General features: G+C 43.4%; 1 protein-coding gene across 4 annotated transcripts; it reads left to right on the plus strand.

Annotated features, from left to right (window-relative positions):
- The first annotated feature begins 15,404 nt into the window (after positions 1-15,404).
- LOC106569381 (gastrula zinc finger protein 5-1) lies at positions 15,405-19,778 on the plus strand. Of its 4 annotated transcripts, XR_006758806.1 has the most exons (3): positions 16,612-17,303; positions 18,215-18,298; positions 18,491-19,778. XR_006758806.1 is itself a non-coding variant. In XM_014140701.2 (2 exons), the coding sequence occupies exons 1-2, from the start codon at positions 15,476-15,478 to the stop codon at positions 19,414-19,416; spliced, it is 945 nt and encodes a 314-aa protein (XP_013996176.2). In that variant the 5' UTR covers positions 15,405-15,475; the 3' UTR covers positions 19,417-19,778. The 4 variants fall into 4 exon arrangements, 2 of the variants coding, with proteins under 2 accessions (XP_013996176.2, XP_013996175.2); XM_014140701.2 differs by lacking the exons at positions 16,612-17,303; positions 18,215-18,298 and adding an exon at positions 15,405-15,494; XM_014140700.2 differs by lacking the exon at positions 18,215-18,298 and having other exon boundaries at positions 16,628-17,303.
- Positions 19,779-19,837: the final 59 nt, after the last annotated feature.

Consider the following 19,837-nt stretch of genomic DNA (forward strand, 5'->3'; position numbering starts at 1 on the left):
CACGTGGTTCGCGGTTGTGAGGCTGGTTGAACTTATTGCCAAATTCTATAAAATGACATTGGATGTGGCTTACGGTAGAGAAATTAACGTTAAATTATCTAGTAATAGCTCTGTTGGACATTCCTGTAGTCAGCATGCCAATTGCAAGCTCCCTCAACTTGACATCTGTGGCATTGTGTTGTGTGACACAACTGCACATTTTAGTGGCCTTCTATTGTCACCAGCACAAGGTGCACCTGTGTAATGATCGTGCTGTTTAATCAGCTTCTTGATATGCCACACCTGTGAGGTGAATGGAATATCTTGGTAAAGGAGAAATGCTCACTAACAGGGATGTAAACTAATTTCTTGCCAAAATTTGAGAGAAATAAGCTTTTTGTGCATATGGAGCATTTCTGGGATCTTTTATTTCAGCTCATGAAACATGGGACTAACATTTTACATGTTTAGTTTTATATTTTTTGTTCAGTGTATATGGTTAGCTAAAATGACAGCACAAGCACCACTGATAAGTGGTTAGACAAGACTGGGTTTATAGTTGACACAGTGATGCTGCAATCTTGTCTAATCTCTTCTTCGCTGGTAAATATTGTTTACATAGTGGGACGCAAGAAGGCAATGCTGATGTAAAAAAGAACAAAATCAACCATGAAAGTGAGCATGAGATTGCCAAATGCCTACTCTTCAGTTCAACTGTATCCCAGTTCAGTTCACTGGAATAATTAACAGGCCTCCATGACCATTGGGTTAGGGTGGAGCTGAGGGCAGTTCCCTTTTCAACTGACTTCTTCCAAGCTTTCTATATGCTCTGTCCTCTGGGGTGTAGGAGGATGGCATTGGAGTGTGGTTTGGGCTAGAAGAACCCGTTGCTGTAGTGGAAGTGGTTGGAGAGTGCCTCTGAGATCTGGTAAGAACTGATGTGTACAGTCGGCCTTGTCAACCTGTATGTGTCCCCAGTCTTCCCCTTTGGTCACCCCCTCCTGACAACCCAGGTCGCTGAGCATTGAGGGATGTCTGTGGGCTCCACACTGCCATATTATAAGTTTTGCTCTGGAACCAGGTTGGCTTCATGGGGACAGGGGAGGAAGGCCAGTCCTGAGAAACTGAGCCCCACAGTGGAGGAGTCATAAAACCTAGCGGTCAAACAGGGAAATGTTTCGAATTGTTTTTTCACCATTCATTTTTCTCATAGGGGATTTTAGAAACACTTAAGGGCTGTTTTATTGTAGGCTTACCCTGATGTGATGTTTTGATAACCATGTAAATCTCTCAGTCAAGGACTTTTATCTATTTACTCTCAGATCTGAAAATGCTAATTAGCATCTCTAGCTGACACCTTTGCTAACAGTTATAATGTCAATTTAAAACTTGCACAAGACTGTTCACAGAATTATCAATTTAAAGACATTTTGAAAATGTATTCATTACTAGCCAACATTAGATGGTTAGTCCATTGTACAAAACAAATTAATCAACGACTGGGCCATCTCTAACAAATCTATCCGCATCAGAGTATAAAAGTTGATAACATCATTGTGTAGGCCGGCTCTGGCCCAACCCATCGGTTTCTCTGACCAATCAGAACGGTTAGAAAGTGTTCGCATTCTAGAAATTATCGTAGGGGAGGGAGGCAAATTCAGACTCTTTGTGGTGGAGAAATGTCAGTTGAACTGGAGCAATGTGGATGGGCAGCCAGGCAACATAAGATATTGATATACTAAAGAGGATTCTTGGAGGGGTTGATGTACGTTGAATGAATTGTGTGGTTAATGGCAAGAAGGAAAAGAGCTTGTTTGGCTTTGTGTTTTTCGATGTGGAGTCCCTCCCGCAGTTTGAACGAGAGACTGTCAGGAAGTTGGTACCACTGACCTCAGATGGATCAAATTGTCCTCTGTCCACAGGTGTGTCAATGATAACAATTAAGGAATAACTATAAAGTCTCAGTAAGCTAAGATTCTTATATGTCCTCATATACAGTTGAAGTTGGAAGTTTACATTCACCTTAGCCAAATACATTTAAAAATCGGTTTTTCACAATCCCTGACATTTAGTCATAGTAAATATTCCCTGTCTTAGGTCAGTTAGGATCATCACTTTATTTTAAGAATATGAAATGTCAGAATAATATAAATTATTTATTTCAGCTTTTATTTCTTTCATCACATTCCCAGTGGGTCAGAAGTTTACATACACTCAATTAGTATTTGGTAGCATTGCCTTTAAATTGTTTAACTTGGGTCAAACGTTTTGGGTAGCCTTCCACAAGCTTCCCACAATAAGTTGGGTGAATTTTGGCCCATTCCTCCTGACAGAGCTGGTGTAACTGAGTCAGGTTTGTCGGCCTCCTTGCTCGCACACGCTTTCTCAGTTCTGCCCACACATTTTCTATAGGATTGAGGTCAGGGCTTTGTGATGGCCACTCCAATACCTTGACTTTGTTGACCTTAAACCATTTTGCCACAACTTTGGAAGAATGCTTGGGGTCATTGTCCATTTGGAAGACCCATTTGCCACCAAGCTTTAACTTCCTGACTGATTTCTTGAAGTTGCTTCAATATATCCACATCATTTTCCTGCCTCATGATGCCATCTATTTTGTGAAGTGCACCAGTCCCTCCTGCAGGGAGCACCCTCACAACATGATACTGCCACCCCCGTGCTTCACGGTTGGGATGGTGTTCTTCAGCTTGCAAGCCTCCCCCTTTTTCCTCCAAACATAACAATGGTCATTATGGCCAAACAGTTCTATTTTTGTTTCATCAGACCAGAGGACATTGATCTAAAAAGTACGATCTTTGTCCCCATGTGCAGTTGCAAACGTAGTCTGGCTTTTTTATGCCGGTTTTGGAGCAATGGCTTCTTCCTTGCTGAGCGGCCTTTCAGGTTATGTTGATATAGGACTTGTTTTACTGTGGATATAGATACTTTTGTACCTGTTTCCTCCAGCATCTTCACAAGGTCCTTTGCTGTTCTGGGATTTATTTTCACTTTTCGCACCAAAGTACGTTCATCTCTAGGAGACAGAACGCGTCTTCTTCCTGAGCTTTATGACGGCTGCGTGGTCCCGTTGTTTATACTTGCGTACTATTGTTTGTACAGATGAACGTGGTACCTTTTTTTTTTAAAGCATTTGGAAATTGCTCCCAAGGATGAACCAGACTTGTGGAGGTCTCCAATTTTATTTCTGAGGTCTTGGCTGATTTCTTTTGATTTTCCCATGATGTCAAACAAAGAGGCACTGAGTTTGAAGGTAGGCCTTGAAATACAACCACAGGACATCAAATGATGTCAAATGATGTCAATTAGCCTATCAGAAGCTTCTAAAGCCATGACATCATTTTCTGGAATTTTCCAAGCTGTTTAAAGGCACAGTTAACTTAGTGTATGTAAACTTCTGACCCACTGGAATTGTGATACAGTGAATTCGAAGGGAAATAATCTGTCTGTAAACAATTGTTGGAAAAATTACTTGTGTCATGCACAAAGTAGATGTCCTAACCGACTTGCCAAAACTATAGTTTAACAAGACATTTGTGGAGTGGTTGAAAAACGAGTTGTAATGACTCCAAAATAAGTGAATGTAAACTTCCGACTTCAACTGTATATTATGAATTCAATGCTGTTCATAATTGTTAAAGGGGAAATACTTTTGTATATATAGTCTATGTGGACACCACTTACAATTTGTGGATTTGGCTATTTCAGCCACGCCTGTGGCTGACTTATGTATAAAATCGAGCGCACAGCCATGCAATCTCCATAAACTTTCAACATGGCACTGTCATAGGATGCCACATTTACATTACATTTTTACATTTTAGTAGACGATCTTATCCAGAGCGACTTACAGTAGTGATTGCATACATTTCATGCATATTTTTTTTGTTGTACTGGCCCCCCGTGGAAATCGAACCCACAACCCTGGCGTTGCAAACACCATGCTCTACCAACTGAGCCACAGGGAAGCCCACCTTTCCAACAAGTCAGTTCGTCAAGTTTCTGTGCTGCTAGAGGTGCCCCGGTCAACTGTAAGTGCTGTTATTGTGAAGTGGAAACGTATAGGAGCAACAACGGCTCAGCTACGAAGTGGTAGGCCACACAAGCTTAAGCAAAGGGACCGCGAAGTTCTGAAGCACGTAAAAATCGTCTGTCCTCGGTTGCAACACTCACTACAGAGTTCCAAACTGCCTCTGGAAGCAACGTCAGCACAATAACTGTTCGATGGGAGCTTCATGAAATGGGTTTCCATGGCCGAGCAGCCATGGTTCGGGCTAGGCCCCTTAGTTCCAGAGAAGGAAAATTTTAATACAACATGCGACATTCTGTGCTTCCAACTTCGTGGCAACAGTTTGGGGAAAGCCCTTTCCGGTTTCAGCATGACAATACCCCGTGAACAAAGCGAGGTCCATACAGAAATGTTTTGTTGAGATCAGTGAAGAACCTGACTGGGGTGCACAGAGTCATGACCTCAACCAGAACCCTGTTCAACCATAACCCAAAAGAGCTTCAGGACATCAGAACAGAGATTACTCATCTTGAGTTGGACAAATAATTTTTCTTGAATGAGTCGGACGAGAGTGATTTACTCCAGACACCCGAACAGGCCCTCATCCCTTTCATTCACAGGAGAAAGAGACAGAGATTTCACGGAAGGAGATCGGGGTGCCTTGTGAGGATCAGGCAACATGTGGCTAATCTGCCTGCCGTCCATAATTATTAGCCAACGTACAATCGCTGGAAAATAAGTGGGACAATCTAAAATCACATATCCTACCAACGGGACATTAAAAACTGTAATATCTTATGTTTCACCGAGTCGTGGCTGAACGACGACATGGATAACATACAGCTGGCGGGTTATACACTATCGTCAGGATAGAACAGCAGCCTCTGATAAGACAAGGAGTGGTGGTCTATGTATATTTGTAAACAGCTGGTACACAATATCTAAGGAAGTCTCGAGGTTTTGCTCGGCTGAGGTAGAGTGTCTCATGATAAGCGTTAGACCACACTATCTACCAAGAGAGTTTATCTGTATTTTCGTAGCTGTCTAAATACCAACATAGACAGATGCTGGCACTAAGACCACACTCAAGGAGCTGTATATCCCGTGACAGGGAAATTGCAAGATTATGTTATAATGCTTGTATTGCATTATAATGGTTGTTTTATTCGACATAATAGAGTATTCTGTTAACTATTGTGTGTATGTGTGTGTGTGTGTTCTACTGAGGATGGGCCTCTATGAGATAACGCTGACAGAGGAGATTTACGATGCCTTTGGGTGATAAAACCTAAAGAGCATTCCAGAGAACATGAGTTAATGTATTCTGTTCTATACTGTACCAGGGAGAGATGGTTCCAGTTTGGAGTAGGAGGGCCAGACACTGGTCTATACAATGAAAACTGTTGACAAATCAGATGCTGTCTTATAGATATCTTTCATACAAATCTTAACCTTGTGACCATTCTATGTATCTGTTGTTCGTCATGTAGGTTGAAAGGGGTGTATCTTGGCTATAAAAGACCTTTGTACTTTTGTTTTATCACTCTCAACGGTTCATTAGAAAATGGTGAATCGTTGACAAGTCATTGCTATTGCAAAGCTCTTATTATTAAAGATGTAGTTTAAGTATAACATTTTACATTTTAGTCATTTAGCAGACGCTCTTATCCAGAGCGACTTACAGTAGTGGATGCATACATTTCAATTCATACATTTTTCCCCCCCCCCCTTTTTTTCCCGTACTGGCCCCCCGTGGGAATCGAACCCACAACCCTGCACGATTTACCCAGATCGTGCAGGGTTGCAAACACCGTGCTCTACCAACTGAGCCACAGGGAGCCCATATAACTCTGACTTGTGTGATAAGTTTGTCTCTCCTAATTTGATAATACAGAAATAAACCACCATATTTGGCGACGAGGATGCGATGTGAATCTTCACTTGGTGAGAGCTCCTGACGATCTGGGTAAATCGTGCACGAGGGATCCCTCAAACTTGGGATCTCAGGGAAACCACACTTCGGGAACGAAGCAGATGGACCCACCTTTGACCTGAGAGGCAGCGAGCCGAGTGGACACCAGATCTCAAACTTTGTTTTTTTTAAGAAAGAGTTGAGCGAACCACACTTGAAGTCGAGTTTTTAGATAAGCCTCTGTTACGTAGGCTCCGAGTGTGTATTCCTGTGTGAGGGGGGCACCTTGGAGGCGTAAGCCGGGCCGAGTCAGTGGAGGATGATCTGAGAGTTAGTCGTCTCAAAGACACCTATCATTGGTCGGTTGCGGGTGACCTAGAGCCATCCTGACACTGAATTGATCACAGTGGGGATTGGTGCGGTCTGTAGGGGTGAGGGGCCAGGGTGACTGGATTCTTTGTGAAGCACGGTACCTGGTGAAACCCTATTGGAAGAAGGACCTCATTCTGAAAAGTGTCTGTGTGACTGTCTAAGTGAGCCTCAGAAGTGGTGAATTCCAATTATTTTAAATGTGCTAGCAAGGTATGCCCTGGGTTACTCTGTGTGAGTGTTTTGTTTTGGGACCACTAGGTAATATTTTGATTACATTATGGGTTTTCCTGTACATATAGACAGGGTTTGAAATCCTGTGTAGGTAATCTTTGTAGGAGCGTTCTGTGTGGGCGCGATAGGTTGACTCTGTGTGGGTAACCTTTCAATTATGTTCTGATCTGTGTGGACATCTGACCAGTTCTGTGTGAGCATCTGACCAGTTCTGTGTGAGCATCTGACCAGTTCTGTGTGGGTGATCATTAAAGTTCTGTGTGAGTACCTAAGAATTTCTAACGTTTTATATGGATTCTGTGAATATGAAAATACGATAAATTGTATGTGTGTATAATCGATTACTAGAGATTTGATAAAGTAATGCTGAGAATATAATTACATACAATTTAAACCACCCATTCGTAGATGTACGTAGGTTTTGAGTTGGTATCTTTAATGGATCATTTGATAAAGATGAGGTTTTAAGCACTATTAAACAGTCTACAAAATCTGGTCAATTATGCTCTAGAAACTGATTGGAGTGTGTCCACTTTTGGTTATCTTACCCTAACGATGTAACTAAGAATTTTCCCCCTTCTGATAACCAGGTGGCGAATCGCATCTCTGCATGTCTGGCAGACATATCAGTGTGGATGACGGATCACCACCTCAAGCTGAACCTCGGCAAGACGGAGCTGCTCTTCCTCCCGGGGAAGGACTGCCCTTTCCATGATCTCGCCATCACGGTGGACAACTCCATTGTGTCCTCCTCCCAGAGTGCTAAGAGCCTCGGCGTGACCCTGGACAACACCCTGTCGTTCTCCGCTAACATCGAGGCAGTGACCCGATCCTGTAGGTTCATGCTATACAACATTCGCAGAGTACGACCCTGCCTTACACAGGAAGCGGCGCTGGTCCTAATCCAGGCACTTGTCATCTCCTGTCTGGATTACTGCAACTCCCTGTTGGCGGGGCTCCCTGCCTGTGCCATTAAACCCCTACAACTCATCCAGAACGCCGCAGCCCGTCTGGTGTTCAACCTTCCCAAGTTCTCTCACGTCACCCCGCTCCTCCGCACACTCCACTGGCTTCCAGTTGAAGCTCGCATCTGCTACAAGACCATGGTGCTTGCCTACGGAGCTGTGAGGGGAACGGCACCTCCGTACCTTCAGGCTCTGATCAGGCCCTACACCCAAACAAGGGCACTGCGTTCATCCACCTCTGGCCTGCTGGCCCCCCTACCTCTGCGGAAGCACAGTTCCCGCTCAGCCCAGTCAAAACTGTTCGCTGCTCTGGCACCCAAATGGTGGAACAAGCTCCCTCACGACACCAGGACAGCGGAGTCAATCACCACCTTTCGTAGACACCTGAAACCCCACCTCTTTAAGGAATACCTGGGATAGGATATAGTAATCCTTCTAACCCCCCCCTCCCCCCCAAAAAGATATAGATGTACTATGTAAAGTGGTTGTTCCACTGGATATCATAAGGTGAATGCACCAATTTGTAAGTCGCTCTGGATAAGAGCGTCTGCTAAATGACGTAAATGTAAATGTAAACTATAAAACGCTTATTGGATTTTCTCCGTCTGGGTACTACATTTGAAATAAAACTGCCCTTAAGGTCTGAAAGTGTTTTATTTTTTCTTCCCAGTATGAGTGGAGTTGCAGGATTTATTGAATGAACCTTTTCCCATAAAGTTAGCGCAAATTAAGATGGAATCTCGACGTAATTTATAATGTCGTACAAAGCCTAGGGTATCCATCAAACTAATTATCATTGCGGGATTAATGTGATGTAGTAAAGTAATTGAAATACGTTGCATGAGAAAACAATCTACTTTTATTAAAATGTGCAAGATCTGTTTCCTAGTCTATGAATGTCGATTTTACTCTGACTGCTAATCTATTCATTTGGCATGTGAGAATCTTCGCCGGAGTAACGCTATTATGTGTTGTTATTATGTGCCTGATTTTACGACTACAGACAATTGTAATTGGGATATTTGCGGAGTTTTGTCATCCTTTCAATAGCATTGGGTATATGGTATTTACTAAAATCTGGGTTTCTGATTGTAATTCAACTATTGGTATGTTTTGCCTGGAAAGATACGGTCGCTAGTGTTTGTTGAAGATATAAACTGAACGTTTTAATAGCTTGTTTAGTATTAAATTGAAAGACTAATTCATCCAAAATAAATAGAGGCGATTTCGATGTAATAATTGTTTTATCAGTCTCAACGGTTCATTAGAAAATGGTGAATCGTTGACAAGTCATTGCTATTGCAAAGCTCATATTATTAAAGATGTAGTTTAAGTATAACTCTGACTTGTGTGATAAGTTTGTCTCTCCTAATTTGATAATACAGAAATAAACCACCACAACCGCCATAAGCAAACAGGAAAATGTTCAGAGGCGGCGCTCCTAGTGGCCGGGGACTTTGATGCAGGATAACTTAAATCCGTTTTAACAAATTTCTATCAGCATGTCAAATGTGCAACAAGAGGGGTAAAAAAATTCTAGACCACCTTTACTCCACACACAAAGACGCGTACAAAGCTCACCCTCCGTTTGGCAAATATGAATATAATTCTATCCTCCTGATTCCAGCTTATAAGCAAAAATGAAAGCAGGAAGCACCAGTGACTCGGTCAATAAAAAAAAGTGGTCAGATGAAGCAGATGCTAAACTACAGGACTGTTTTGCTAGCACAGACTGGTATATGTTCCGGGATTCTTCCGATGGCATTGAGGAGTACACCACATCAGTCACTGGCTTCATCGATGACTGTACGTACATGCCTGTAATCTATGGCTTCTGGTTGGGGTAACATCCTCACTGAACTAAAAGGTAGAGCTGCCGCTTTAAATGTGCGGGACTCTAACCTGGAAGATTATAAGAAATCTCGCTTTGCCCTCCAACGAACCACCAAACAGGCAAAGCATCAAAACAGGACTAAGATCGAATCATACTACACTGGCTCCGACGCTCATCGGATGTGGCAGGGCCTGCAAACTATTACAGAACTCAAAGGGAAACACAGCCGATAGCTGCCCAGTGATACGAGCCTACCAGACGACCTAAATAACTTCTATGCTCGCTTCGAGGCAAGTAACACTGAAACATGCATGAGAGCATAAGCTGTTCCGGACGACTGTGTGATCACGCTCTTCTCAGCCGATGTGAGTGAGACCTTTTAAAGAGGTCAAAACTCACAAGGCCGCAGGGCCAGACGGATTACCAGGACGTGTACTCTGAGCATGCGCTGACCAACTGGCAAGTGTCTTCAATGGCATTTTCAACCTCTCCCTGTCTGAGTCTGTAATACCAACATGTTTCAAGCAGACCACCATAGTCCCTGTGCCCAAGAACACTAAAGTAACCTGCCTAAATGACTACCGACCCGTAGCACGTCTGTAGCCATGAAGTGCTTTGAAAGGCTGGCTCACATCAACACCGTTATCCCGGAAACCCTAGACCCACTCCAATTTGCATACTGAACCAACAGATCCACAGATGATGCAATCTCTATTGCACTCCATACTGCCCTTTCCCACCTGGACAAAAGGAACACCTACAGTTGAAGTCAGAAGTTTACATACACTTAGGTTGGAGTCATTAAAACTCACTTTTCAACCATTCCACAAATTTCTTGTTAACAAACTATAGTTTTGGCAAGTCGGTTAGGACATCTACTTTGTGCATGACACAAGTAATTTTTCCAACAATTGTTTACAGACAGATTATTTCACTTATAATTCACTGCATCACAATTCCAGTGGGTGAGAAGTTTACATACACTGAGTTGACTGTGCCTTTAAACAGCTTGGAAAACATGGCTTTAGAAGCTTCTGATAGGCTAATTGACTTCCTTTGAGTCAATTGGAGGTGTAACTGTGGATGTATTTCAAGACCTACTTTCTAACTCAGTGCCTCTGCTTGACATCATGGGAAAATCAAAATAAATCAGCCAAGACCTCAGAAATAAAATTGGAGACCTCCACAAGCCTGGTTCATCCTTGGGAACAATTTCCAAACGCCTGAAGGTACCACGTTCATCTGTACAAACAATAGTATGCAAGTATAAACACCATGGGACCACACAGCCGTCATACCGCTCAGGAAGGAGATTTGTTCTGTCTCCTAGAGATGAACGTACTTTGGTGCAAAAAGTGCAAATCAATCCCAGAACAACAGCAAAGGACCCTGTGAAGATGCTGGAGGAAACGGGTACAAAAGTATCTATATCCACAGTAAAACGAGTCCTATATCGACATAACCTGAAAGGCCGCTCAGCAAGGAAGAAGCCACTGCTTCAAAACCGCCATTAAAATTGCCAGACTACGTTTGCAACTGCACATGGGGTCAAAGATTGTACTTTTTGGAGAAATGTCCTCTGGTGGAACAAATATAGAACTGTTTGGCCATAGTTACCATCGTTACGTATGGAGGAAAAAGGGGGACGCTTGCAAGCCGAAGAACACCATCCCAACCGTGAAGGACGGGGGTGGCAGCATCATGTTGCGGGGGTGCTTTGCTGCAGAAGGGACTGGTGCACTTCACAAAATAGATGGCATCATGAGGCAGGAAAATGATGTGGATATATTGAAGCAACATCAAAACCTCAGTCAGGAAGTTAAAGCTTGGTCGCAAATGGGTCTTCGAAATGAACAATGACCCCAAGCATACTTCCAAAGATGTGGCAAAATGGCTTAAGGACAGCAAAGTCATTGGAGTGGCTATCACAAAGCCCTGACCTCAATCCCATAGAAAATATGTGGGCAGAACTGAAAAAGTGTGTGCGAGCAAGGAGGCCTACAAACCTGACTCAGTTACACCAGCTCTGTCAGGAGGAATGGGTCACAATTCACCCAACTTATTGTGGGAAGCTTGTGGAAGGCTACCCAAAACGTTTGACCCAAGTTAAACAATTTAAAGGCAATGCTACCAAATACTAATTGAGTGTATCTAAACTTCTGACCCACTGGGAATATGATGAAATAAATAAAAGCTGAAATAAATCATTCTCTGTACTATTATTCTGACTTTTCACATTCTTAAAATAAAGTGGTGATCCTAACTGACCTAAGACAGGGAATATTTACTAGGATTAAATGTCAGGAATTGTGAAAAACTGAGTTTAAATGTATTTGGCTAAGGTGTATGTAAACTTCTGACTTCAACTGTATGTTAGAATGCTATTCATTGACTACAGCTCAGCGTTCAACACCATAGTGCCCTCAAAGCTCATCACTACGCTAAGGACCCTGGGACTAAACACTTCCCTCTGCAACTGGATCCTGGACTTCCTGACGGGCCGCCCCCAGGTGATAAGGGTAGGTAACAACACATTCGCCACGCTGATCCTCAACATGGGGGCCCCTCAGGGGTGCGTGCTCAGTCCCCTCCTGTACTCCCTGTTCACTCATGACTGCATGACTCCATCACCATCATTAAGTTTGCCAATGACACAACAGTGGTAGACCTGATCTCCGATAACAATGAGAAAACCTATTCCCCCTCAGGAGACTGAAAATATTTGGCATGGGTCCTCAGATCCTCAAAAGGTTTTACAGCTGCACCATCGAGAGCATCCTGACAGGTTGCATCACTGCCTGGTATGGCAACTGCTCGGCCTCTGATCGCAAGGCACTACAGAGGGTAGTGCGTACGGCCCAGTACATCACCGGGACCAAGCTTCCTGCCATCCAGGACTACCAGGCGGTGTAAGAGGAAGGCCCTAAAAATTGTAAAAGAATCCAGCCACCCTAGTCATAGATTGTTCTCTCTGCTACCGCACTTCAAGCGGTACCGGAGTGCCAAGTCTAGGTCCAAAAGGCTTCTTAACAGCTTCTACCCCCAAGCCATAAGTCTTCTGAACATCTAATCAAATGGCTACCCAGACTATTTGCATTACCCCCCCCCTCCTCTTTTACGCTGCTGCTGTTGTAGCAGCGAAGGGGAGATCAACTCTGTATTAATGACCATGATTTTGGAATGAGATGTTCGATTAGCAGGTGTCCACATACTTTTGTTCATGTAGTGTATATCTGGATCCTACCACCTCAGTTGTCTTTTTTATAGTTCTTATATCATTGCCTTGCCAAACAGTAGTAATGTTATGCGGCAATACTAGTGTGAGTCTCTCAAAAACTCAACCCCTCGTCCAAGTTGTGGGAGGCGGAAACGGCTCAAGTACGGGATTCCCAGACAGGGCTAAGTTTTGTGGGTGGCTTTGCTACCCAGGCCGCTACGGTTGCCACGATGGTCTGGATCCACAACACGCTGGATAACGGGGTTCTGGTAAAGCTAGGTGGACCAATCATCCGCTTAGTGGATACTACCGATTACAGATACATTCACGAAGAAACTATAGCGTAAATGACCTATGCTTCCCAAAGAACACAAGGGTTTAAGTAATACCCTTGCAAATGTCCATTCCCAGTGTCCCTAATAGTTTGGTATAATTAATCATTGTTTTAAAAGAAAATGGTCATCAAATTATTGCAGCAGATGCACTATTTGGGCTCCCCAGGAAAAGATGGTTTGGGACCAGCATTGTTGGGCGGTTCTTTTGTGACCAAGACAAAGTCAACTGCTGTGTAGGAGGAGCATCAGACACACCAACTGAGGTATACTGGATGTTGACGAATGGGATGTATCTCACACTCGGTTACTTTCACTAGCCCTCTTCTGTGTGACTTGTGTGATGTGTTTTTGTGTATAACCAACAGCTGGGCTAATGCTGGAGAAGTTAAGAAGTTCGATTGAAATCAGGAGAAGCCATTTATCCTTGGTGATATGGCATTGTACTATTCCGTCCCCCTGACTTGTTGCAGTGGGCTGGCCCTACTCTGACGTGCTACCCGCATCAACACCTTAAGCCCTCTGTCCCCTGGTGGTTCCTGACCTGCAGCTAATAGAGTGGCTGCATAGGGTACCTACACAGGGTGGCTGGACCACCACTACTGACATTCCGGCAGGGAATCCTTTTATTTTTGTAAATATGCTGCACATATTTAGGGGTGGCTGTTACAGAATCCCCCTGCTGAGGGCACTGTGGGACTAATTTCCATGTCTCACCCCTGTGCACACTCTAGCCATGCAGTCTCTACAGGTCCTGATTGGCTAGTCAGCCTGACCCACACGCCAAGGGAGTAAATATTTCCATACCTAAACAGTGTTATTCCAGTCTGTGAGTGTGGGTGGACATATATGTGCATGGGATGCGTCAACACAGAAACCGGGGACGGTGTCAGTGAGTCACAAACCTGTAAAATACGTAGAGCCGGGTCGCTCTCTTTCAACTTTCCTATACCCTACTGTGTCCTGGTACCACCATTTTCTGGATGCATAGCTACTCCCTTTTACTATATAATCTTACCTCCCTCCCTTGCTTAATCCATCCTACATTAAGTCTTCTGACCGGATTGTACACTGGTCTCCAACACTGTGCAGCAATTTTGGGAAGGCTGCAGACTAAGAAGACTTACTGTCTGCTGGCCACGAGCCATAGGCTAGTCCTGGAGCGCTCTTTCTACTGTGGCCTGGTCAGAAAGTATGCAGGTACTGCAGCCAATTCAGTGTTGTTGAACACTGCATCACACCCTCCATATCACTGCTGTTGTTATCTAAGTGTCATTCACCCAGGTGTTTGAACTATTACTATCAAACTTCAAGATTTTGATTACCATTTCTTTAAATTGTTTTTCAGGTGGACAAACCATTGCTGTGTGGCACTTCAGAAAAATCAAGTGGACATCGGAGAGAATAAAACAGCAGATGAATGCCTACAATTGAAGGAACAAGTCTCCTCAATCCCCCCCACCCCCCCCCAGACTGGAGTATGTGGATGTTCTCCAGAAAGACCATCCAGTCTGGTCCCAGGTGTCCAACAGCTTGGGGGACAGTCTGCTCCGGGCCAAGCAGCGTGCAGCATAACATGTGCCTTAGGGCAGCAGAGGAGAGGCACCTTATACATGCAGACCTACACAATGGCCTTTTTTATTGCCAGAGAGCTGGGGCTTTTTGAAGAGACCCTTGCTTCTCTTGGGCAGTGTGAGGCCGAGCCAACACGCTTTCACCTGGGTGCCTCTGTGTTGCTCCGAAAGAAAATGCAGAACTTATTAAAGCTCCAACAAGCATTTTCAATGTTGACTGGTGATGGCTTGGTCAGCACAGATGTAGAGGCGGACAGTGAATTGGAGGGCAGTGATTCAGAAGATGAAAGTGGTTGAGGAATGAACGCGTGTGCGCGCGTGCAAGTTCTAAAGGCGCAAGCTATACACTAAGTATTCCGAACATTAGGAACACCTTCCTAATATATATTTATTTTGGGGGGGGAGGGGGCCTCAGAACAGCCTCTCGAAGAAATTCATCGGGGCATGGACTCTACAAAGTGTTCCACAGGGATGCTGACCCATGTTGACTCAAATGCTTCCCACAATTGTGTCAAGTTGGCTGGATGTCATTTTGGGTGGTGGACCATTCTTGATACACACGGGAAACTGTTGAGTGTGGAAAAACCCAGTAGTGTTGCAGTTCTTGACACAAACCGGTGTGCCTGGCACCTACTACCATACCACATTCAAAGGCAATATTTTGTCTTGCCTATTTACCCTCTGAATGGCACACATACACAATCCATGACTCAATCATATCAAGGCTTAAAAATCCTTTAATTCTTCAGTCTAAGACATTGGGGGGATTTTGAATTTTAGGACCTGTTTAGTAGCCCATAGAAACACATTGAATAACACATTCATAAATGGCAAAATGGACATTAAAAAATGGTATCATAAGAAACAAGGTTTTGAAGTGTCTGTCCTAATTCTAAGATATTTAAAAAAAAAAAATTGTACACATTTAATCCCTTTTTGTGGTAGGAACAAAACGAAACGCCCCATAATTCAATTCACGATGATTACATCCGCTAAGAGAATTCTGACAAAACTTAAAACCTCAACTTTAATATGGAGTCAACATACAAGTGTAAGTAAAAACAAATTTAACTAAGTTAGAAATTGTGCTACTAATGCACAAACACGTCTCATGTTTTTGTTTGGTTAGCTTTTGGAAATTGTAGAATTAAAACATTTTCCTTCTTCAGAAATAACTAGGCAGACTAACGTTATTTAGCTAGCTATCATACAGTAGTTCTATAGTTAATGTAAACTGCCTGCCATCCAGGACCTCTACACCAGGCAGCGTCGCTAAACATTGTCAAACATCCCAGCCACCCATGTTCTCTCTACTACCGCATGGCAAGCGGTACCGGAGTGCCAAGTCTAGGGCAAAAAGGCTTCTCAACAGTTTTTACCCCCAAGCCATAAGACTCCTGAACAGGTAATCAAATGGCTACCCGGACTATTTGCATTGTGTGCCCCTCCCCCACAACCCCTCTTTTTACGCTGCTGCTACTCTCTGTTAATCATATATGCATAGTCACTTTAACTATACATTCATGTATATACTACCTCAATTGGGCCGACCAACCAGTGCTCCCACACATTGGCTAACCGGGCTATCTGCATTGTGTCCCACCCGCCAACCCGTCTTTTACACTACTGCTACTCTCTGTTCATCATATGTGCATAGTCACTTTAACCGTACACACTACCTCAATCAGCCTGACTAACCGGTGTCTGTATGTAGCCTCGCTACTGTATATAGCCTGTCTTTTTACTGTTGTTTTATTTCTTTACCTACCTATTGTTCATCTAATACCTTTTTTGCACTATTGGTTAGAGCCTGTAAGTAAGAATTTCACTGTAAGGTCTACACCTGTTGTATTCAGCACACATGACAAATAAACTTTGATTTGATTTGACATGCAATCATAATTGACTGTAGAGCATTTAAAGCACCCACAAGCCAACGGTGGCTGAAAACACAATCATGGCAGGATGAATTTCTGAGCAAGGGCAGTCCATTTAAAAATCATTCCTTCCTCCCTTGCACCTTACCCTGCAACTGTATACTCTTCAGACGTCATCAGAAGTGTCCACTTAATTTGAGGGGATAGGGTGTGTCTTAAGTGTTTGGAATGCAGCCTAAAGTTGTTCACTCGCTCCCTCGAGCTAAATCGAGGGGGCAAAGTTAGTGAATTGGACCTCCACTTAAGATGGCAAAGGCTGAGGGGGTAAAAATAACGTGTTTGGACTGCAGCCAAGTTCTTCACTTGCTCCATTGTTGACTAAGCCGAGGGGGCAACGTTAGTGAATTGAACCTCGACTTATGATGGCAATTAAACTGCATCCGGTTTCGACGGGGATTTCGCTGAGGGAAAGTGGCTCGCGCGAGGGCTGAGGGGGGTAAAAATGTGTTTGGACTGCATCCCCTGCTCTACAGACACCATAGGGCTCTTTAATGATCATATGACCACTCGTTCCTCCCCTCCGTTTGCTTTCGCGGAAGTAAAATCTGTCAATGTGGTAGCTAACAAAGCAGAGCATCTATTACTATTTATAGTTTTTTTTCCAGATTGAAAATCTGTAGAAACATAACACTAGTCAGATAAAATGTTATTCCAGGAGAATATGACAAGTTGTGTTACTTTTCAGACCAAATTAACCTCCGTTATGGATGTGTTGGCCAAAACTGCGGTGGCAGAAATAAGTAAATTATTCGATGACGGGTTTGCTGTTTTACGCTTGGAAATGTGCAGAAGAGAAAATGAAATAGAAGCCTTAAAAATCAAATTATTGTTTATGGAGAACGAACGGCAAACGACAAGGTCCAAAGCGCGAGAAGCAGGCTGTTCTTCCACATGCTCTTCGTCTTCCAGCAGAACGGAGCAGGGTGAGCCAGCTCGTGCTTGCTTACTGTACTAGCTAGCTAGACCTAGGCCTATCTGAAATGTGTTGCTGTCCATCTCAACTCAAGGGTCAATTCTTAAAAAATATGCAGTATTAACAATGACAATTATTTCTCAATGCCTAACCAGTGTAGATAATGGGTTGCTATTGCAGTGCTCTCAATTTTGGTATTTTAACATCTGTAACATTAATCTCTATGCAGATAGTGATTTACTCCTGTGCCCCCTCAGTACAGCAGGTCATCCATGACCTTCAGCATGGTTTTGACTCAACTCAAAAATGGCCTACTTATCTTAAACTAGTGCTAAATGCTAATAAAACCAAGTTTGTTGTTCTGTCGGTCTCGTAATGTTGACTCGTGAGGACCTGCATATTTGCACATTGACTGGAGCCCAAATTGAGCAAGTTCCCCATTCTAAGTACTTAGGTATTTGGATTGACGATACTCTTAAAACACTGAAAACTGACAAAAGCTGAGAATTAAGATAGGATTTATTTCTATAAAAGAAACCAGTCTCACTTTGGAAAGTAGAAGGAAGATTGTTCAAGTAACGCTTCTCCCAGTACTTGATTATGGTGATATAATCTACATGCATGCAGCAGCCTGTTTTAAAACCTTTTAGATTCAGTCTCACTCTGCACTATGATCATTTTCGTACACAACACTGCATTTTAAATAGTTCTGTTGGCTGGGAGTCTGATTACCAGAAGAGCCCAGCATTGGCTACTTTTTGTATATAAAGCGGTTCTTCAGAGACTCCCCAACTACCTCAGCTCATGTATTAAGTGGAGATACAGCAATTTTCAGACCTGCTCTCTGGACTGGCTAGTTCTGGAGGTCCCGCAGGTCTACATTGACCTGGGGGGGAAAATGCTTTGTTTTTATGCCCCCAGCTCATGGAATAGCCTTCAGGCCACATTGAAATTGGACTCACTGGTCTCCATTGGACAGTTTACATAGTTTAAGGGAGGTGATATGTGAGAGTGGTTTGTATTGATTCATATTGTATTGGTATTATTCTTAAATGTATGTTCTTGTTCACAGGGCACCCTTAATTAGACCCTGGTCTCAATGGTGACCCACCCTGTATAGATAAAAGTAAAATATAATTTTTATTAAAAAAAAAAAATAATGACATACTGACAGTTCCTTTAAACCTTCCCTTTCAGGGTCCAAAGGGTGTGATGAGGATGCTGGTGAAAGGACTTCATTTGAGCAGAACGCCAGAGAGAAAGACGACCAACTGGATCGAAATAGACCACAGCCACCTGCAGAAGAAGTAGAGGGATTTGAACAGTACAGGTCTGGCCACAGAGAGAAGGGTAGTGGACTAGAGTTAGTGAAGACTGAGCAGGAAGAGTATGATGTTATTTCACTACATACATCAGGAAGTGAACATGACACAGAGAAATCAGATCATGAGGAAACTGAGTTTGCTGTGGATGAGAGAGAGAGTCAGATCTGGGCGTCTTTAACAGAGCGCAACTGTGACTCGGAGGGTCCAGATTGCACTTATGGTACAGAACAATATCCACTGGATCAAGATACAGACATACAGCTCATTCAAAGTGCAGTGGAGGGTCTCAATAGCGGTCCATCATCAGAGATGGGTGACATTAACAGAGTTATGAAAGAGATGCGAGCACAGTCTGTTTGGAATGACAGAAGAAGTACCCCTACAGATTTGGCTCAGGCACAGCCAGGACAGCACAGAGAAACCATGCACCCAGAGAGAAGGCAGGATGGGACAACTACCAGAGTGCCGTCAGACAAACAAACGCTAGCCAATGAGGGTGCAGGATATTCCAATGTTTGGCTAAACAACGTATTCTCACTTGCCCCAAATTGTTCAAATGGTTTCAACTCAGCAAAGGTATCCCCAAGGAGAACCCCAGCAAGAGAGAAGTGGTTTGTTTGCTCCTTTTGTGGAAAGAGCTTTGACCGGGTTGGTCACCTGGAGATGCATCAGCGGATTCATACGGGAGAGAAACCGTACAGCTGTGTGATGTGCGGAAGGTGTTTCGCTCAGCAGAGTAATCTCCGCAGACACCAGCGAGTACACAGGGGCCTCACAACAAAGCAAACTGTCTACTGAGCGTTATCACCATGACGAGACAACTAAGAACGTTGTGGAACAACATTTTCTAATGACTGAGAACAGAGTTGTTAAGACCATTAAGACACTCTTGCAGAAAGCAGCAGTGTGTTACTTTTGTCTTCTATAAAGTGAGAGCAGTGAGACCCTACCACAACTGTTGCACTAGTGGTGCTTATATACTGTAGTGAGGGATCAGAGTTGCTGGTTTACAGCTTCCTGCTTGTAACCTTTTAAGGAACGCTTAAGAGGAGGATCTCCATCATCTTTAGGTTTTTGTAGAGCTATGCCAGACTAACACTACAATGGACATGCTTTTGTCAATGCATACATTTTTATGAATAAAAATTTGAATTATCCAACTTTGAGCCCTTTCGATTTGTTGTTGAAATGAACATGAAAATAACTAACTCACAAGGTC

Source organism: Salmo salar, chromosome ssa14 (genome assembly GCF_905237065.1).
Source record: "Salmo salar chromosome ssa14, Ssal_v3.1, whole genome shotgun sequence".
Taxonomy (NCBI): Eukaryota; Metazoa; Chordata; class Actinopteri; order Salmoniformes; family Salmonidae; genus Salmo; species Salmo salar.

Bases quoted from the DNA above. Each gene is read 5' to 3' on its own strand.
- LOC106569381 (XM_014140700.2), top strand. From the start codon at position 17,024: ATGTTATTCCAGGAGAATATGACAAGTTGTGTTACTTTTCAGACCAAA. The intron at 17,304-18,490 runs GTGAGCCAGCTC...CTTCCCTTTCAG, and splicing joins TTCCAGCAGAACGGAGCAGG to GGTCCAAAGGGTGTGATGAG.